This window comes from Nicotiana sylvestris, chromosome 1 (assembly GCF_000393655.2).
Source record: "Nicotiana sylvestris chromosome 1, ASM39365v2, whole genome shotgun sequence".
In the NCBI taxonomy this organism is placed as follows: Eukaryota; Viridiplantae; Streptophyta; class Magnoliopsida; order Solanales; family Solanaceae; genus Nicotiana; species Nicotiana sylvestris.
In genome coordinates, this window is record NC_091057.1 from 130184201 (window position 1) to 130206608 (window position 22408).

Sequence of the window (22408 nt, forward strand, 5' to 3'; positions counted from 1 at the left end):
ACATTGCACACATGAAGTTAAGGACGTCATGTCCTTAACATTTATACTGCACTTATGAAGTTAAGGACATGATAAAGTTTAACAATTGAAGATGCAAATACATGACAATTTTCCTTAATATTTACATAACATTCATGAAGTTAAGGATACCATGTCCTTAATATTTATACAACACTCATGTTTAGCACAGAGTATTTTCGTCAGAATAGGTAAAAATTTATCAAGTACTGATTAAAGAGTAAATATATTTTAAACGATGGCTAAAAAGTAAAAACATGTCTAATTAGTGGTTAACTGTGCCTTCGATTCTTAGGATACACTTGAAAATATTGCAAGCAAAGTGCAAAGCTAAAAAAAGACGAAAAAGTTAATTGATGTACCATGTTTTGCCTTTGGTATGTATGGCGTGGCCGTGCGACAAAAGAGACCAAAGCCCATTGGAGATGGGAATTTTGGCAAGAGAGGGAGTACTAAAAGGAGAGGGTCAAACTGATAAGTACAAAAGTAGGCCTCAGTGATACGCAGTATGATTGGATGGTGGAAGGCAGCCACGTTTTTATATTGTTACGCTTAACATAGCCATCTTTCCATAACTGGATGCACCCCCAAATCTAATCACCACTCTCCTCTATCTACTAAAATACTTCCCCTCAAATCCCTCATTCCCCTTTTTATGCAGATTCCAGGTTCCCATTCTATTGTCCTTTTCCAATTCGCAGGTTGTAACAATTTTGTGCCATTCTTGAATACCCACTTCAAGATTTCATCTCCCAGGCATAAAGGTACTGTCTTTTCATGTTTTTTACCCCTTTGTTTATTGGCTAGGGTTTTGCTTTGTGTTTGTTACCGTTATTCTTCAATTGGGTTTTTGTTTTTGATTCTGTGGTTAATTTTTGTGTGTTTTATCTTGGGAAATCTTGTCAATTATGTTGGGTTTGTTTGATTTTTGTATAAGATGCTTATCTGGATTGTCTTGTAACATATGTTGGGGAAATAATTACTAGCTTTTTGGAGTTTAAGACTGGTTTAGCATTCCCCAAATGGCACACTGTTTGTATTGTTTAAGGTTGCATAATCTTCACCTGCAGATATTTCATAAATACTGACGAGAATTATGGGTTTTAGTTTCTGCATTTGTAGATGTTTGGTCCTTAATTTGGTTATACAAATTTAAATCACTTCCCTTTTCAAACTTGTTTGTTGAATGTTAAGGCTTTTCATTGACTTATTGTTTCCTCGGGATTGAATTTCTTTTTGGTTCTCTGAGGTATTTTGGGAGCGAAATTTTAATGCTTTATTGGTGGCTGGATGTGTGCAATTGGCGCTTAATCTTATATTTGTTTCGTGAATGTTGCTTTAGGTCATGGCTGGGAAGCGAGTTATAGCCATATGTCAGTCAGGTGGTGAATTTGAGACTGATAAAGATGGTTTCCTTTCGTATAAAGGTGGAGATGCTCATGCTATGGAAATGGATGACAAAATGAACTATAATGATTTCAAGATGGAGGTAGCTGAGATGTTCAACTTCAGCCTTGCTACCATGTCAGTTAAATATTTTCTTCCTGGAAACAGGAAGACACTTATAACAATCTCCAATGACAAAGACCTTAAGCGCATGATCAAATTCCATGGTGACTCTGATTCTGCTGAGATCTATGTGATGACTGAAGAAGCTGTTGATCCTGATTTCTCAAACATGCCTGGCAGTAGGTAGATTCCTTGCTGCTGCCTAAATATGTAGAATTCTCCCTTTTTAAAGGATGAAATATATGGGGATATACTGTGTTGCAGGTCAAGCCGAACGACTTTATCAGAAATGGCGATCCCTGTTGACGCTCCTCTTAGTGTCGTGGAGGATATCGTGGATGACCCCAACGAGCCTGGCCTCTTGCTTGATGCCAATTTTGATGTTGTAAGTGATACAAACAACATTGACGACACAATTGGGATAGAATCTGAAATGCCTGTTCCTGTTTCATTTGTTGCCGCTAATTATGACGAAAAGAATGCTAAAGCTGCTCAGCAGTGGCAGAATGATATAACTGGTGTGGGTCAAAGGTTTAATAGCGTACATGAATTTCGTGAGACATTGCGAAAATATGCTATTGCAAATCAATTTGCTTTCAAGTACAAGAAGAATGACAGTCATCGAGTTACTGTAAAATGCAAAGCAGAGGGCTGTCCATGGAGAATTCATGCATCAAGGTTGTCAACCACCCAATTGATTTGCATTAAAAAAATGAATCCTACACATACATGTGAAGGGGCTGTTGTTACTAATGGATATCAGGCAACGAGGAGTTGGGTGGCTAGTATTATAAAGGAGAAGTTGAAAGTTTTCCCGAATTACAAGCCAAAGGACATAGTCAATGACATACAAAAGGAATACGGCATCCAGTTAAATTATTTCCAGGCATGGCGTGGAAAAGAGATTGCTAAAGAGCAGCTTCAAGGTTCGTATAAGGAGGCATATAGTCAGCTGCCATTTTTTTGTGAAAAAGTGATGGAGACAAATCCTGGAAGTCTTGCAACTTTCACTACAAAGGATGACTCAAGCTTTCATAGGCTATTTGTATCATTTCATGCTTCACTCTATGGCTTCGAACAAGGCTGCAGGCCCCTGATTTTCCTTGATAGTATATTCTTAAAGTCTAAATACCAAGGCACTCTATTAGCAGCAACAGCTGCTGATGGGAATGACGGTGTTTTTCCTGTTGCTTTTGCCATAGTAGACGCAGAATCTGATGATAACTGGAGTTGGTTCCTATTACAGCTTAGAACTGCATTGTCAATGTGTAGTGGTATTACTTTTGTGGCAGACAGAGAGAAGGGCCTTAGAGAATCAATTGCTGAAATATTTCAGGGCGAGGATGTCTTTCATGGATACTGTCTACGCTATCTTTCTGAACAACTTATCAGAGATGTGAGAGGCCAATTTTCTCATGAAGTCAAGCGCCTTTTGGTTGAGGATTTTTATGGTGCAGCTTATGCATCAAAGCCTGACGGCTTCCAGAGGTGTGTTGATAGCATAAAAAGTATTTCAGTAGATGCTTACAACTGGGTAATGCAAAGTGAGCCTATTAATTGGGCAAATGCTTTCTTCCGTGGGATGCGATATAATCACATGACATCAAACTTTGGAGAGCTTTTCTATGGTTGGGTATCAGATGCTCATGACTTGCCAATCACTCAGATGGTTGATGCAATAAGGGGTAAGATTATGGAGCTCATTTATACCCGGCGGAATGAGTCCAATCAGTGGGTGACAAGGCTAACTCCATCTTTGGAGGAAAGGCTAGAGAAGGAAAGCCTAAATATTAGTTCTCTTCAAGTGTTGACATCTAGTGGTACCAAATTTGAGGTACGAGGGGATACTGTAGATTTTGTTGATGTTGACCATTGCGATTGTACTTGCAGAGGTTGGCAGCTAACTGGTTTACCTTGTTGCCACGCAATAGCTGTCATGGTTTGCCTTGGCCGTGATCCATACGACTATTGTGCCAGATACTTTACTGCTGATAGTTATAGATCAACATATTCAGAATCAATACATCCAATTCCAAGCTTAGAAAGGCCCAAAAAAAAGGATGCTTCTCAAGCTGCCGTAACAGTAAACCCTCCTCCCACCCGTCGTCCACCAGGGAGGCCAACTACTAAGAAGGTGGGTTCCCATGAAGTAACTAGGCGTCAACTCCAATGCAGTAGATGCAAGGGTACAGGCCACAATAAATCAACTTGCAAAGAGGTGTTATTGGAAAGTTAAGCTCTACAGGTATCTACTTTATTTTTTGTTATTATTTTTCCTGTCTTATGGGTTGTTGTTTGTTGTGTGTGTGTGTGTGTGTGTGTGGTGGTGGTGGGGGGGGGGGTAATTGGTGCTGTTATCTATTTATACATGTATACAATTTTTTTTAATTTGCTATTCGCATGTATTATTTGTGTAAGCTGCCTAACAAGTTGCCAATGCAATAGGTTAGAATTTTGGTTCAGTTCGACAATCCAGTATGTAAATGATTTGGAAAATGGCTCAAGTCAATACAATAACTTATATAATAATAGAATGAAAGACCAAATGGTAGAGGTCTAGCATTGCATTTTCTCCCCAAGAAAATATCTTATTTTCTCTGAAGTCTGAACAACTTGGAGCATACATACAGTCATTATGTATCTTTTGTTGCCGCAATATGCGATTATATACTTGTATAGCTTGACAATGTACCTAAAAAGATTATTTGTGGGTGACCTTGATGATTGAGTATGAATTAACCTTGAAATTGAAGTATTTGTTTATTTTTTATGTTGGATCTCATGGATAAATTTTACCAGGCTGATCCTCGTATATTGTGCCCTTCACAACAGTTACACCACTTGCATTCAGATGGTCTCAAATTGTTGAGACGTCTTGCTGTTAAGAAGTGAAAACAAATTGGAAGAAATGGCGTCCAATGAAAATATAAGCATTTGGACAAGATAATTAGGAGATTGAGATGCATTGGGGAAATTTTGAATATATATATATATATATATATATATATATATATATATGTATGTATCTGTGCCGAAAAGCCTCATTTGGGAGTGGCAAAATTGATTATGTTTCTTAATGAACTTTTTTCTTCTTCTTTCAGGTCAATGGACAAAAAAATGGTCCAGCATTGGGAGGAAAATTCCTTTTCTTGATCATTCTTCCCATCTGTACTTCTAACTTAAGGTTCTTGGTAGTTATTTAGTTGTTTGAGAATAATGTTAGTGACTCATAAACGAGGATATTTGATTCTCTTGTTAGTCTCCCTCTGTTGTAATGTAAATGTGGTGAATTCTACATTCAGGTTTTCATCATTAGTGATAAAAAAACGCGACTTCTGGTCGTGAAACTTAAAGTGCAATCCTTCAATTGTTTTTCTGTTTGTGGTACTTGTTTCAAGAGCAGACAGTAAGAAATATATAGGCATTTTGCTGTGTCATCATCAAATACCTTTAAATTCAGTTGCTAGTTGTTCTGGACTAGAGGTTGGTCCAACCATGCTAGTTGATAAATAGATAATAATAGATAAAATAGCTTGTATTACAAAAAGGTTCCTTATCAATGACCTATAAAAGCAAAGAAAGGAAGGGGAAATGATCAAGAAATCCCATGACCCTATTAAAAAAACTAATTTCTGTTCATTCTCTTGGTAGATTACCTTCACATTTTTTATCAAAAAAAAGGAAAGAAAAAAGATTTTCTACATTGTTTTCTTGAGTTGTAATCGTAATAAATTATTAAAGGACCTTTTATCTAGAAGGTTTTGGGCAAACTTTGTTTTTTGTACTACAAACTGAAATCTGCAGTACAGTGAGGCATATTTGAAACTTAGAAACAGAGAAGTCGTATGACTGTACTCCTTAGTAGTACTAGCACTAGTACTATGACTATATCTTGCCTTTCTTTACTCCTTAATAAAGCAGCCATTGCATTAACCATTTGGCCATTGGCAATTTTCAAGAAAAGATTTTTTCATTTATTCTATATACTTCTACTATGGAAAGCATTGACAAAGAGTCTCTATTGAGGTAAAGGGCAGTGGCAAAGGGAGTCTCTATTGAGGTAAAATATGGTGTGGAATATGGAAGATGGAGAGGATAGACAGGGACGAGGTAGAGCATGAGATGTGCAATTTTTGCTTGCCCATTCTATGCACTGCCTCTTCCCTGGCTCTCCTCCCTCGACAACCCTCTTTTTCTTGTGTTTTATTTCTGACTATAATGCCCAGGAACTTGAAAAATACCTTAAGGTAATTTGCTAAAATTATGAAATGATCACAAGATATTTATTTAATTTGTTCGCTGTGACATGTGCAAGATTGTGTACAAGCAATATTGATGTATTGTCATAATTCATCTTGTAAGTAGTTTTGTGTCTGGGACTTACGGTGGTTTTACGTTTTACTCCATGTCTGTAGTTGTTATTTAACATACTTTGTATTTTAAGGAGGAAATAGGCTTTCATGACCATTTACCATCTTGAAATTAAGAAAGTATATAGCCTTTTATATCTTTTACATGTAAACGTAAATCTATCATGTGTAAATAAAGAAAAGGGTCATAAAACTAGAGCATAATACATAAGCAACCCTTTAAACTTGTCAATATTTTTTACTAGAACATTTAGGGGTTATTTGATTGGAAAACAAGTTATTTCATTATTATTTATCTCGTGATTAGTTATCCCACCTTCTCATAGGGATAAAAAAAATATTACAATTAGGGGTTGTATGTTTGGAAAGATGTTATCCCGGAATTAATTATGCGGGAATAATTAATCCCGGGATTAGTTATTCCACCTTTTCATAGGGATAAAAAAGCATTACAATCCCGGGATAATTAATCCCGAGAATAATTATAGCACAATTTTCTCCCAACTAAATATGGGATAAACTCTTCTTAAATTTAATCCTAGGATTAATTATTCCTTGTCCCTCATACCAAACGAGCCCTTATGAGATAAGTAATACTGAGATTAATTATACCACTATTTTATCCCAACCAAACATGGATAAACTCATCTCAAATTTAATCCTGAAACTAGTTATCCTTTATCACTCGAACAAAACGAGCCCTTAAGACCATCTCCAACCATAACACCAAATTTCACACCAAAATGGTGTAACACTAAATTTACTCCAACCATTACACCATTTTTTACACCAAAAAATAATATTTCTTCTCTCTCTTCTATATTATATTATTATCTTCTATTTAAATTTCATTTTTTATTTCCTTCAAACAAATACTTTCTTTTTTCTTTTTTCTATATTCATTATATATAATTCACATTCACCACTTATATAATCATTTATTACAAAATTATTTTAAAGGATAAATCAACTAAAAGTGAAATCTTTGATAAAAGATAATTAAATAAATATTACATCATAGTCAAATTTAATTGACGAACTTGAATTTCATTGACGATCCAAATCTTTGTGAATTTTTTGCGACAAGAACAAAAACGAATAATCTATAAAAGAAGTCAACAATTTCAACAACCACAAGCACAACAATCTTCTACCTCGTTCTCTCAGTATTTTGGTAATTTTGGTGCACCTGCAAATGACATAGGGGATTACTAAACTTATGTTTTATGTTTTTTTTAATGTAATTTCAATTTTAATGTATCCTCTTTTGATGTACTTTAATTATAATGTATTTTTATTTTATGTATTATTAATTCTTTTTTAAATTTTATGTATTGTTAATTCTTTTTTAAATTTTAGTTTTCACTTTTCAATTTTAGCAACATTGGATATCTTACATTTGCATTTTTTATTTTTAAATAATGGTTATATTTCTCTTTATACAATTATAATAATAATAAAATTAACTTATAATTTTATATAAATATAATATATACAAAAATTAATATATCAAAAAATTGGATATAAAATTAAAATTATAAAGATCTTAATATAAAAATTAGTTATATACACAATATATGATAAATTAAAACTCCAAAACATAAAAAGATGAATAAAATAATAATAAATCAAATTTAGTATGATGAATAGTGTTGCACCAAATTTGGTGCAATCTATTCCTGCACTATAATAGTGCAAAATTTGGTGTTACATTGGAGCAAAAAAATACCAAATTTTACACTAAATTTGGATTTGGTGCAAAATTTGGTGCAGCCTTTGAGATGGCCTAAGCTAACGATAATACCTATTGAATACTTGAAGTGAAGAAAAATTATGCCAATTAGACTCAAACTGCTGACATGGCATGATGTATGTAACACACGGCTATTGAAGCGTGTGAGAGGCATTATTTTCTTTTTTTTCTCCAATCTCCTTCCTCCTCCATTCTATTGCCACCATAGTCGCTGCTCTACCTTTCAAATTCAATGTGACCAAAAAATTTACAGCCAACACTAAATTTTTATAACAGTAAAATCACTTAAATTCAACAGAAATAGGGAACCACAAAATTACTTTTATCTTCCTCTATTACTCTCTGCCCCCAACTCCTCCCATACTCTACTGCATCGCCACCATGGCACCACCTCAAACCCCGGGCCCAAATCTAGTTCCACTCTTTCACTTCCGTCACTTTTTAGAGTGTGTTTGGTATGAAGGAAACGAAAATGTTTTTCAATTTTTTCATGTTTGGTTGGCTTAAATATTTTGAAAAATATTTTCCTTATAAACTCATTTTCCTCCAATTGTTGGAAAATATTTTCCTTAGTAAGAGAAGGGAAAATATTTTCCAAAACTCTTTCTCAAACTTTCACACCCCATCCAATCTCTCCAAAAAAAAGTTTTTTTTTTCAAATTTCAATTTTTCTGCTACCACCCACCCTACTACCCTTCCACCCCCTCCCGCAAACAAAATTATTTATTTTACCTTAATTTTATTTTTTTGTATTTTTAACTTTTTATTTTTTCGTTTTTTCTGTACCACCCACCACTCACCCTAACCCCCCCCCCCAAATTTACTTTTTTTTTGTAATATAAATTTCTATTTTTTTTCGTTTTACTGTCACTCCCCCTCTCCCCGGAAAAAAATATAAATATATTTTTCAGCTTTAATTTTTTTTATTTATCGGTTTAAAGGTTCAAAATTTTACTAGTTCCAAAATTATGAGTTCGGAGGTTTATGTGTTGGAAGTTTACGGGTTCGAAATTCCGCGGTTTTGAAATTTTAGTGGTTCGAAAGTTTATGAAATTTGTGGGTTCGGAAGGTTGTTGGTTTGAAAGTTTATGGCTTCATGTTTATTATATCTAAATTATTTATGAATACTTTTGAGAAGTCATTTTCCTTAATTTGCGTACCAAACATCGAAAAATGAATAAGATTACTACTTATTTTCCAAGAAAACATTTTCTTGAAAAATATTTACCACGAAAAATATTTTTCGTTATACCAAACACACCCTTAGTCTCCACTTTTATTGCACTGCCATGGATTTCACTTACAAAAATCATCACACGGTCTCAAATAACCTGCCATCACAAACAAAAATATCCATCAGTTCAATCCAAAATATCGTATTATTAGATTTGAAAAAAAGAAAAAAAAAAAAAAGAGCACGAAGAAGGAGATGGGTTCTCGCTGAAAATTTGAGCTTTAGTTTTCTTTTTTTCCTATGAGGTCCTGATGGTGAACAATTCCCTTTAAAATATTGATGGTTTCAAATAATCTCTTTTTTATGCTTAAATTTGTATACATTCATATTTCTAATCAATGTTTTCAATGGAAAAAAGCACAAAAAATATAGGAAATTTGTATACATTCATATTTCTCTTTGCTTTTCTTATTTTTTCGGTTTTGGCTTTTTTTTGTTACGTGTTCTCTTCTCATTGGTTTTATTTGCCACGTCAAGAGCAAGTGATTTACACACCATTTTGTTTGCCGGGACTTGGGAGCTGCAAAATTTGTGTCTAAGGCCATCTCCAACTCTTCCCTCCATTTTCTCCTTCAAAATTGAATAAAGTTACTTTAACCATAACTCCTTTTTAACTCCCAAAAAGAATATTTTATTTTATATTTTTCTCTTTTTTCAATAATATATTATTATCTTTTATTTTAAGTTTTATTTTTTCTATTATTAAAGAAATTCTATCTTTTTTTTCTTTTTACATATTCATCACATATAATTAAATATAAAATTATATTATACCATAAATTTTTAAATAATATAATTTGTAAGAAAGTATTATATATTATATATTATATATATTAACGGATAATTAAAATAATAGTAAAATCATTGAGATACAAGATAATTAAATACATATTACATTATAGTAAAATTCAAATTAAATATTATATAAATATTCAACTTTCACCTCTAGTATGCCCTCCTAAATGATCTATTAATGCATTATGAATTGCAAAATGAGCATCTTTATTCTTAATTTTTTTGTGTCGAGCTAAAAATTGCTCAAATCGGTGATTTTCATCTACTACCATTTCTATCTTTGGAGGTGGACATTCCCAATAAAATTAACTTATAATTTTACATAAAAATAATAAATGTACGAAAATTAATTTATCAAAATTATACGCCAAAGTTAAGATATAAAATTAATATTATAAAGATATTACATAAACATAATTAGGTATATATAAAGAGATAAATTAAAAGAGTTAGATAATAAAAATAATAATAAGGTAATGATGAATAGTAATAGAGGAGATGAATAATGTCACTTCAAATTTGAAGTAACACTATTCATCCCTCATTTTTGGGGTAAAAATGGGGGAGCATTGGAGCCACATTTTGGCACAAAAAAAAAGAAGGCTGCATTATAAAGAAATGGGGGAGAATTGGAGATGCCCTAATTGACATAATTTGTGTTCACTTCAAGCGTACGCAAAAAATGTCGTAAGCGGTGTCGACATTTAAAGAAATCAACAAATAAACGCATCACTGTAACAATGCACATTAAAATAACAAAATTCGAATCTCATTAAAGAAAAAAAGAATTCATGTATCCCTTCTTGACAAGTTTTTCTTTTTTGAAATGTATTCAAAATATTCATATTAGAAATAATACTAAATGCTATCTTTTTTATATATAACACTAAACATTCACTTAAAAACTCTTTCACTATTTGACTTTGCAAATTGGTTTCGACCAACTTCATCGTCGCCCAAGAAAAAGATGGAAAGAAAAAAATAGTATGACATTTGCCAGTTACCATGGAACCTACTTAGAGGAAAAAATTGTTGTTGTGCCCCAAGCTCTAGTGTGACCCACTGATTTAGTTTGCCCTCACCAGCTAAGGGGTCAACGGTTCAACCCTCGATGATACATATTTTTAAGAAGAAAAGCCACACAAAATTTTAGTTAACACGACATGAAACTACCGCAGTTCAAACCCAAGACCTCTATAAGAAGGAGAAGCGCTTGACCAGGAGAGCTAGCGAGATGTAATGCATAAAATGGTGTCATTTTAATTTATTTATAAGGATATTTTCGTACATATTAATAACATTTAGTAAATTTTTCGGCAAAGCAGTATGGGATGACACCGCTTATACTAAAGTGCATCTGCCCCTGCACTTCAAGTGTTCAATAGGTATTATCCCTAGTATAGGTGTTCAATGAAAAATATTGCCAAGTATAAGGGGCTGCCTATTAATTTTGCCTAAACTAAAAATAAATTTGTAAAAAACCATAAAACCATTACCTCAAGGGGATTGGGATCAACTATACCATCCACCACCCCTCTACGAGATGTACAAGTATTTTTTTTTTTTTTTTTTTTTGTCATTATCATATTTCTAATACTTGGCATTTGCCATTTCTCAAATTGAAAAGGTCCCTTGGCCCCTCTTGGTAATGGTTGAAATGAGTAAAAGTAGGAGCCATTAGATTTGATGGTGGCTAATTTGGCAAGATGGTCTGCCTCCTTGAAAAAATGCATGAGATTGACATTTGCTTGGCTAGAACACTTGTATATATGGTGATGTGCTGTCTTAAATCTTCTTCAATATGTACTAAAAATGGTTTACCAAATACTTGGTAATTTAAACTCGCTATTTTATTTTTAAGAACGCTATCGGTCGTCTCTTTTTTTTTTTAAACATGTTCTAAAAGCTAGCTATAATGAGCTAGCACCAAGTCTATGGACTCTTCAACTTTAATTATCAACTTGACCTATTATTTCTGGATTGCAAAATAATTCCTATGAGTGATCAGATTACTTGTCCAAATTTTTTGAAACGTAAGAAGGTATAAATTTTTGTAATTCATTTTCGAGTAATTAATACTATTCAACTAATATCATTTCTTTGTTTCACTTTCAAAACTGATCAAACGGATAGGCCTAGGAAGCTAAATAAACCAAAAAAATAATCAGGATATGGAAAAGTAGTGCATTATGTGACAATTAGTGGCGTTTTGTTCATGGAAAACTCGTTGATATATTGCAAAGAGTTTTTCTAAAAATATGTTTGTTTAAGTTTCCTCAAGAAATTTTAGCAAAAAGTTTATTTTTTTTTAAAAAGCTATTTGTTGAAGAAGTGGTAAGTGTGTTTTTTCTAAGAAGAGACATGTTGAGTTTTTTAAGCTTATTTTAGCTTAAAAGAGGGTGAGGGTGAAATGGAGGGAAAATGAAATATTTGAGTTTGCCTCCTTGACAAAGGGACATTGTCTCATATTGGAGGAGGAAAAGACTTTTGATGGGTATATATACAGTTGCTCTTCTTTTTAGTTCTTAAATAGTTAAGAAGAAGGCAAGCCTCGCGCTGCCGTCGTCGCTCGGCTTCGGGTTTGGTCAATTGATTAATTAAATTTTTGGACCAAATTTATTTGTTAATAGTAAATATTAACGTAATATTATTAAATATCCGTTTTTGTAACGGAAAATTAATATTTTAATTTGCGTAAATTATCGTAAATGGCCATTTACGTTATGGCCTTTTATGTGAACAATCATAACTGACCTCTGAAGAGTTGCACCTCTTTGTTTGTGAACTCAACATGTTGGCTATAAATAGCAGTCCATTCTCTCAGATTTTCCATGCGAAATTTTGAATTCTCCTCCTTTCTTCTGCATTATTTTAACTACAAAGAAAACAACAATAAGTGTGATTTGCTACCGATCATTGTGTTTGCCGAACAGTTGGTTTTGAAGTACCGCTATACCAGTGTGTAATTTGTTCTATCCTGGGAGGAAATAATCCACAACCTCGGATACTATGAGGGGATTAAGTTCCTTAAGGAAATATTGTGAATTCAGTGGGCTCGGATTAAATTCTGTTTTTTCTATATTTCTGTTTATATGTTATTTTATCTTCTCCGGAATTATTTTACAAATACAGTTTACTAACAAGCTTAAGGAACTTAATTATTTTCTGTATTTGTGTTATATTCACTGTTCTGGAGACTAAAACCTTTGTGATTTTCAACTCCCGTTTTGGAGATTAAAGCCTTCGTGTGATTTTCTACTCCATTGGAGATTAAAATCTACGTCATTTTATTAAACGTTTGTTTGTGTCATTCTTTTATAGAAATGACGAATGACAACGGAAAGCATACTATTCCTATGGTGACTGTTAATGCATCGACAAGCCGAACAACACCAGCATTGGCACCGGCAAGAAAACCCGAAAAATTTTCCGAGATTGATTTCGAGCGGTGGTAGCAAAAGATGTTCTTCTACTTGACGACTTTAAGTCTACAAAAGTTCATTAAGGAGGATGTTCCTGTTCTGCCCGACGAAACTCCAGACAATGATCGCTTTCTCGTGACTGAGGCATGGAAGCATTCTGATTTTCTATGCAAGAATTACATTCTTAGCGGACTGGAGGATGATTTGTATAACATCTATAGTAATGTGAAGACATCAAAAGAACTGTGGATTGCGCTTGAAAGGAAATACAAAACTGAAGATGTCGGGTTAAAGAAATTCATTGCCGCTAAATTTTTGGGCTACAAAATAGTAGATAGCAAGTCTGTTATTACCCAAGTCCAGGAATTGCAAGTGATTATTCACGATCTCCTTGCTAAAAGTATAAGTTGAATTAATACTAATGTTGAAAGTATTAATTATATTATTTTTACTAATAAAATTTTCATTAAGGTTTGTGTCATCAATGAAGCATTCCTCCTTTATGGAAGGACTTCAAAAACTACTTGAAGCCCAAATGCAAGGAGATGTCGCTTGAAGATCTCATTATTCGGTTGAGAATCGAAGAGGATAACAAAACTGCTGAAAAGAAAGGCCGTGAAAACTCAACAATAATGGGAGTAAACATTATTGAGGATGATCCTGAAAATAATAGAAAGAGGAAGAAGGCTTCTGGACCGAAAAGCAACCCAAGCAAGAAGCGGTTCAACGTAAATTGCTACAAATGTGGGAAAGCTGGACACAAATCTGCAGATTGTCGTGATCCAAGGAAAGACAAGAAGAAGGGTTAAGCAAACATAGTTGAAAAGCACGAAGATATTGATGAATTGTGTGTTATACTTTCTGAATACAACTTGATGGGAAATCCTAAGGAGTGGTGGATTGATTCTGGAGCCACTCACCATGTTTGTGCTGTTAGAGAAGCGTTTCCTACATATGCTCCCGCTGGACCCGAAGAGACGATTTCTATGGAAAATTCTGCAACGGCCAAAATTGAAAGATATGGCAAGATAATTCTGAAAATGACTTCTGGCAAGGTGGTAATTCTGAACAACATCCTTCATGTTCCCGAAATTAGGAAGAACTTTGTCTCTGTTGGACTTCTTGTTAAGAACGGGTTTAAGTGTGTTTTTGTATCTGATAAGGTTGTAATAAGTAAGGAGATGTTTGTAGGAAAAATTTACCTCACTGGGGGCCTTTTCAAATTGAATGTAATGGTCGTTGAGAATAATAAAATTTAAGCTTCTTCTTACTTACTTGAGTCAAATGATTTATGGCATATAGGTTTGGGACATGTCAATTATAAAACCTTGCGTAAATGATTAATTTGAAAGTATTGCTCAAGTTTGAATGCGACAAATTAAAATGTCAAATATGTGTAAAATCTAAGTATGTTAAACATCTTATAAATCAGTTGAAAAAAATTCAAATCCTTTAGACTTAATTCACACAGATATTTGCGAATTAAGTCAATACCATCCCGCGGTTGAAAGAAGTATTTCATATCTTTTATTGATTATTGTACTCAATATTGCTATGTTTACTTACTTAATAACAAAGATGAAGTAATAAACGCATTCAAGCAATACAAAAATAAAGTTGAAACGCAACTTAACAAGAAAATCAAAATGATAAAGAGTGATAGGGGTGGTGAATATGAATCTCTTTTTGAAGAAATATGTTTAGAATATGGAATTATTCATCAAACAACGCCGTTTTACACGCCCAATCCAATGGGATTGCGAAAAGAAAGAATCGTTCATTAAAGGAGATGATGAACGCATTGTTGATAAGTTCTGATTTACCACAGAACTTGTGGGGGGAAGTCATTCTTACGGCTAACTGGATACTAAATCGAGTACCCCATACCAAAACGCAATCGATTCCATATGAAAAATGGAAAGGAAGGAAGCCCAACTTGAATTATTTCAAAGTGTGGGTATGTTTGGCAAAAGTGCAAGTTCCTAAACCCAAAAGGGTAAAAATAGGACCGAAAACCGTTGATTGATAGTAAAGCATATCGATTTCTAGTTCATAATCAGAAAATCCCGACATTCATAATAATACAGTTATAGAATCAAATAATGCTGAGTTCTTTGAAAATATATATCCGTATAAAAAGTAATGTGAGTCGATTGGTGAAAGTATATTTAATCATGATGATCCATGACGTAGTAAACGTCAAAGAACATCTACTTAATTTGGACCAGATTTTGTAATTTTCTTATTGGAAAGAGATAGTCAATAGTGAAATAGAATCCATGTTGAATAACCATACATGGGAATTGGTTGATCTTCCTCCTGAAAATAAACCGTTGGGTTCTAAATGGATTTTTAAGAGAAATATGGAAGATGATGGCACTATTGATAAATATAAAGGAAGACATGTGGTCAAAGGGTATAGACAACGAGAAGGTCTTGACTATTTTGATACATACTCTCCAGTTACAAGAATTACGTCCATACGAATGTTAGTAGCATTAGCTACAGTTTATGGTCTTGAAATTCATCAAATGGATGTTAAGATGGCCTTCTTAAATAAAGATTTGGAGGAAGAAATCTACATGGAACAACCTGAAGGGTTTATGGTTCCAGGTAAAGAAAAGAAGGTACGTAGACTTGTTAAATCCCTTTACGGACTAAACAAGCACCCAATTAATGGCATGCGAAATTTGACCAAACAATGTTGTCAAATGGTTTTAAGATAAATGAATATGATAAATGTGTATACATTAAAAATGTTTCAAATTACATAGTCATTATTTGTTTATATGTGGATGATATGCTGATAATGAGTAATGTCATTACCAACATAAATGTGACTAAGCGTATGCTAACTAGTAAGTTTAATATGAAGGACTTGGGAGTTGCTGATTTAATTCTAGGTATTAAGAGCCATAAAACTTCTCAAGGTCTGGCATTGTCACAATCTCATTATATTAAGACAGTACTTGAAAAATTCAAGCACTTAGATTTTAAGGTTGCAAAGACTCCAATTGACGTGAATCTTGCACAAGAAAAGAACAAAGGCCAAAGCATATCACAATTGGATTATGCTCGTGTGTTGGGATGTTTAATGTATATCATGAACTGTACACGACCAGATATAACTTATGATATAAGTAAATTGAGTCGGTACATGAGTAATCCAGGTCAATCTCATTGGATGGCGATGAAATGAGTTTTGGGATTTTTAAAACATGCCCAGGATTTTGCTTTGCACTACAGTAAATATCCTACGGTGATTGAGGGATACTGTGATGCAAATTGGATCACCAATTCAACTGATTCTAAATCCACAAGTGGATATGCATTCACTATTGGTAGATGAGTGATGTGAGGATAGAAACTCGTGTTTTAGCTGTAGTATTACATTCCAATTACTGCATTTTTATGTGTGCTTAAGCTCAAATGATAGTGAATTACACTTAGTGTGTGTTTTATGCCTTGCAGGAAGTGATCCCAAGTTCAAAAGTTAATTTAGAGCTAAATCGATCAATTTGGAGCTTTGAAGTCTAAGTAAAAGCCCAATGCATTAAACCGGGATCATGTTCGGAGGTCGTGTACCAAGTTTAGATGTTAAAAGAAGATAAAAAAATTCACTTTGAGAAATTTTCACTACTGCGCCATAGTGTGCGCCGCAGTGTGCGCCGCAGGTGTGATATTTCATGACATGCATTGAAAACAAGCTCTTTGAAGTTTTCCACTACCGCACCGCACTGTGTGACGCAGCGTGCGGCGCGCCCATACAAAATTTGCAGAGCTAAGTCCTAATTTGCGTAGGAAAGAGTGTTTCGTCTGGGCCCGACCCTACTTGGTATAAATACATGTAAAAACACTATTTGGGGGACTTTTGACACACCGGAGACCAAGGGATACTATTTAGGAAGGAGATTATCAACAAATTCTATATTTCTTCATCTTTAATTTGTAATTTGATTATGCAAACTATTTGTGGGATTGTTACTATGAGCATGAGTAGCTAAATACCTAATCTAGGATTTTGATGGAACCTGTTGAAGGATGACTTTCTCGTTATGTTAATATAGATTTGCCATTGTATTATCAATATTTGTTCAACTATATGCTTATTGCTGTTGATTGAAGGGCCCTCAATTAGCTGCTCCTTTTAGTGTGCATTACTCGGGAGAGAGTATATATTTAGGTTGTTGTTGAACATCATCACTCCTAACGTATATGAGGGATCAATACGAAGGGTTTAAAGGTGGAATTAGGGATAACGAAACCTTGGGTGCAATCTAAGAAAGCTGCAATTAAAGCTAGCTAGCATAATTCGGGAGAATATGTCTAGTATATTGTCATAATTACTCAGGAGAGAGTTACGACAATCAGAGTGCTCATGATCTATAGAGAAGACTTAGGCAAATTTATAGCAAACATAGCGGGAAGGATTCTAATAATAGGGGAAATCATAACTCTAGCCTCCCTAATCTTTTCTCCAATCCTTAGTATCTTTAGTTGTTAATTTACTATTTTAATTTGTTAGTTAATTAGTTAAACACAAAAATGTAAATATCTATAAGTTAGGAATTGTTCAAGCTTGTCTTCTTGGTGATAATGAACAACTGTAACTAAACCTTAGTTCTCTGTGGGATTCAAATCCGGACTTGTAAATCAGATTATATTTGCAACGACCACTTAGTCCTTTTATAAGGCATAGTTGGACGTGATCAAATTTTAGCGACATTGTCGGGGAATTAACAGTGTTATTGATTGCAGTTAAAAAAAAGTGCAAAAATTCTTAGTGTAGTCAATTTTCTTCAATTTAAATTGATCATTGAAATTCTAATGTTTGTAGTCGTGGTTGTTACAGGTGCATGCCTAGAAACTCCTCAAGAACTGGAGAATTGTTCGAAGCATTATCAGATCCAGAGAAGGTGTTCAAGGCATTGAACCGTGCAAACATGAAAGACAAACAACAACAGAACTCAACCGAAAGAATTGAACCAGACATGGAAGATGATAATCTAAAAAATAGAGATAATGTGAATGACCCAATCAACAGAAACAATGCAAATGACCCAAATGATTAGGGTGTGGCACCTCTTGTGCCAGAAGCAACACTATATAACTGGGCACAACCCACAGCTGGCAACTTAGCAACTGCTATTGTAGTCCCTCAGATACAAGCAGATTCATTCCAGATCACAAATAACATGCTACATCTATTTCAGAACAAGGGACTATTATCTGGGCCATACGTTGAAGATCCTCAACAACATCTAAAGAACTTCCTGTCAATCTATACCACGCAGAGGCAACACAAAGTGACACCGGAAGCAATACGTTTGTTGTTGTTGTTGTTGTTGTTTCCATTCTCAATGATAGGAGCATCCCAGACTTGGCTTAATTCACTCCCTATCAACTCCATCACTACTTGGGAGGAATTAGTCAAGTAATATTTGAGCAAATTTCATCCACCCAACAAGACTACTCAGCAAATTGATGAGATATTGAGCTTCAAACAGAGACCAACTGAGACATTACATGAAACGTGGGAGAGATTCAAGGGTCTCCTAGTTACATGTCCACATCATGGTATTCTAGAGCAGATGTTGGGGCAGTGATTTTACATGGATTTGGCAAATAGTTTGAAAGCCAATGTTGATGTTTCATCAGGTGGAGCATTTTTGAGCAAGACATTCAGAGAGAGCATGATCCTGCTTGACAAGATGGCACAAAACTCAAGATGACCGACAAGGAACACTCCAGTCACTCTTATGGTTCACTCAGTGGCTATAGACCCGGCTAACTCCATAGCTAAAAATATGGCTACTCTGATGACACAAATGAGCATCCTTACCAAAATGGTTGAAGAATCAGGCCAGAAGCAGCAGGTACACATAGTTGATGCAACCAATGGGGGTCTACGTACATCATGCATTAACCAACCATATGTCTACTCGTGGAGTACTGAAGGTGATAATCAACAATATCAAGAGAACATCAATTATGTGGCCAACTACGGGGGACCGATGTGAGCACGTGATTTTTGCTTCGCGAAAACTACTCCAAAAGAAATCGAAAAAGTAAAACAAGTTACCTTCGGGTACAATTTTGAGAATTTGCGTGATGTTTTGATAATTATTCTGTCCGTAAATGCTCGCCTTGCTATAGTTAAAAATACAAAAATACATGTTGCATGCATTTAGGAATTAGTGGTACATTTAGGAATTAATTAACCATAATTTGGTTTTAAAAAAATCACAAAAAATATGCACGTGTATTTCTTGTCATTGTGTGATTTTATTTTTTAATATTGTGGGTTAATTATTATAGGTGTTAAATAATATGTGAGTAATTTTATTTTTGATTTTATAATTTATTTAGGATTTTTGTTTAATTTTGATAATTAAAGAAAGAAGGAAAATGGGTGAAAATAAAGGAAATCGGAATTGGGCCACCCTAGGTGGACCCAAATCCAGGCCCAAAACAACCCCCATATCCGGTCCAATTTGGTCAAGCTTCGAGACGCCTCAAACGGCGTCGTATTGGTTCCTTTTAATCGGAGTCGTTGGATTAAATCAATCCAACGTCCAGGATTTCATCTCCCTTACCTGTTACCTGAACCCGACCAGTTTCCTGGTTCGAACCAACCCCCTATTTAAACCAAACGACGCCGTGTTGGTTAACTCCCCTAATCCTGGCCATCGATCTTGATTGATCCAGCGGCCAGGATTAAACCACCTACCCCATATATAAGACCCAATCCATCACCCCACGCCCCAAACCAAACCCCCCTCGCCTACTCTTCATCCTCATCCCCAGAAACCCCCTTCACAAACCCTAGCTGCCTTAGGATTCCCCCACCGTAAACCCGGCAACCAAGACTCCGATGACTACCAAAATAACACCCCTGATGCACCCAACCACCCTGAACATGAATCTATTAGCCTCTTGCCTCGAATCATTCCCCATCGTCTCGAATCTTCGTTTGAAGGATCGAACAAAAACCAGATCTACACCCACCGACCCCAAACTCATACCACAACACCTCCTGACCTCCCTCACACCCTAAACATTGTTGGTTCTATTCGAATCTTACCAGAGTTGAACGAATCCCAAATCAGACCACAAAGAACCCTAAAAAGACCAAAAGTTGAGGTCTGTCCGAAATAAAAGACGATGTGGGGTCTAATCGACCTTAGTTGAAGTGTTCTCAGTTGAGAACACTCTATTAAGGTCCATTCGACCCCAAAAATGGTCGAGTCCGAGTTCGAGCCTGGGTAAGTTTTGATTTCAAATCCCTGAGGTAATTTTTCCCTTTCTTTTGTTCTCCTATGAATTCTATCTGTTTTTCATGTTTAGTTTGGTTTGTTTCTGATTTTTCTGTCAAGTCTGTGAATCTTGAGGTAATGTTAAGTTTGTTTTGGTGTTTTATTGATTGTCTGCTGTATATTATAGCTTGTATAGTCATTTAAATAAGTGTCGTCAATTAATTTGTTTGAAAATTAGAGGAAACAAGACAGTAGCTCAGTAATGTCCTCGATGTATGTTTGCCAGCACCACGTCTGTATGCTAACTTATAATGAACCTGTTGAATATGTTCAGTTTTTCTTTGAACTAGACTACTCCTTCATTTAGTAACCTCATGATCTTCATAGTCTCCTATAGAAGCCTGTTCATTACTACTTTGATCTTAGCCTGTTGGATGTTGCCTGTTTGCATTCCGGTTTTGAGTTGGTCAGGATTGGCTCCCAATATGACCAACTCATACCATTTGATTGGCACCCTTGTTTGATTGGGTTTGAATCATTGGTTGAACTTAGGCTGAAAATTGGGTATGGCTGTAGAAATCTAACAGGGCAACCTGAAATCAGTGTTAGGCTTAAGTAGATACAGTCAGTTCAGTGATTAGCTAAATTCAGGGGGGTTTATATACTGACTATTAAAGTTAGGGTAATACAGTAATATGCAATTGTTAAGGGTAATTTTGGCATTTGACAGAGTTTAATCAGGGGTTAAGTTAAAAGCATGTCAAGTGGTAATTAAAATACTATTAACCTAATGACATTGGGCATTGTCAACAAAACAACAAGCATGGGAATTAATTGAATATTATAATAAACTCATAACTCTTGATTAGAGCAATAGGACAAGCATGGGGAACAAAATAGTTTACATCAAGAAAAGGCACTTAGGCATGGGAAGTGAAGGGTATGGGCAAACCTAGACGCTGTGAAGTTCTAGGCAGACCTTAGGGGTCTCTTTCAGGTTCTAAATAGAGTTATTTTTGGCTAAGAAAGGGGCTAGACAGTTTTAAGTTTGGATAGAGAAAAGAAAAGCAAAAAACAAGGCTGGTCTTTCAACCTTTAGAGGATAGTCTGTTTTCAGAGTGATATAGAGTTAAGAGTGTGCTGGATTTTGAACATAACAATCAGAGGCTACTGTTTTTCTGCATCTATTTCCTTCTCTGCTTTGCCTGTATTTGTTTTGGGGTGTTGCTGGGCTGCAAACTGGGTTCTTTGTTTTGGTGTTAAAAAATCTGACTGCTGGGTTGTGTTGCTGCGGATTGCTGTTTTTCTTGTTGCTGGTGTTGTTGTGTATGCTACTGCTTCCACTGATCATTCCTTTTCTTCTCTTGCTTTCCCAAATACCAGGTACACCACTGATACACTGTCAATGTAAGCTGAAAGTTGAAACATGACTACAAAAATGAAGAGCTGAAGTTGTTTTTTTTCGAATCTGTTTCAGTCTGTATATTGAACATTAAAGTTGTATATATAATAGTTCATATCTTCTATTAGGATAATGAAGGCAGTCATCATGTATAATTAGACATCACGTATGGCTACTAAGTATCACCTTATGTATGTATGTTGGTAGATAGAAAAGAAGTGAGAATGTAGTAAACAATATCTGGAATTTTAGCTATGTTTGTGATTAGCATATCTTCTAACGCATGTTAAGTGTTAAACTGTCCATTGCTAGTTAATCTCACTCCATTTAGCAGGTTGCCTCGCTATAACTTGCCACAATACCATTAGAATAAAATAACACCAGTTTCCATTTCAGCCTTATAAATATTGGGCCTGAGTCGAATGAACTAACAGGCCCTTATAGGAAAAGGAATGGCCCAGGTCCAGTCCATACAGTGTGCGCTGGGCCTGGGCCCATAATATCTAAACGACTGCCCATACACGTGTTCATGTTTTGGATTTGGCAAATCATATTCGGAACCCGACTATAACTAACTTGTAAGCATGTAAATAAAGTTGGACCGTTCTTCTTCTTTCATTATTAGAGACAAACTCAATAGAAAACATAG

General features: G+C 34.9%; 1 protein-coding gene and 1 non-coding gene across 3 annotated transcripts; one reads left to right on the forward strand and one right to left on the reverse strand.

Annotated features, from left to right (window-relative positions):
• The first annotated feature begins 413 nt into the window (after positions 1-413).
• LOC104245620 (uncharacterized) lies at positions 414-4964 on the forward strand. 2 transcript variants are annotated; one of them, XM_009801244.2, is made up of 4 exons: positions 414-782; positions 1361-1710; positions 1792-3772; positions 4327-4547. In XM_009801244.2, exons 2-3 carry the CDS (start codon positions 1364-1366, stop codon positions 3761-3763), a joined length of 2319 nt encoding a protein of 772 aa, XP_009799546.1. In that variant the 5' UTR covers positions 414-782; positions 1361-1363; the 3' UTR covers positions 3764-3772; positions 4327-4547. The 2 variants fall into 2 exon arrangements, with proteins under 2 accessions (XP_009799546.1, XP_009799545.1); XM_009801243.2 differs by lacking the exon at positions 4327-4547 and adding an exon at positions 4629-4964 and having other exon boundaries at positions 415-782.
• A 13612-nt stretch (positions 4965-18576) lies between these two features.
• LOC138882064 (small nucleolar RNA R71) lies at positions 18577-18682 on the reverse strand. The gene has a single exon (XR_011403529.1). It is a non-coding gene; the product is annotated as a small nucleolar RNA R71 (small nucleolar RNA).
• Between the last annotated feature and the right edge of the window lie 3726 nt (positions 18683-22408).

Bases quoted from the DNA above. Each gene is read 5' to 3' on its own strand.
- LOC104245620 (XM_009801244.2), top strand. From the start codon at position 1,364: ATGGCTGGGAAGCGAGTTATAGCCATATGTCAGTCAGGTGGTGAATTT. The intron at 1,711-1,791 runs GTAGATTCCTTG...ACTGTGTTGCAG, and splicing joins TCAAACATGCCTGGCAGTAG to GTCAAGCCGAACGACTTTAT.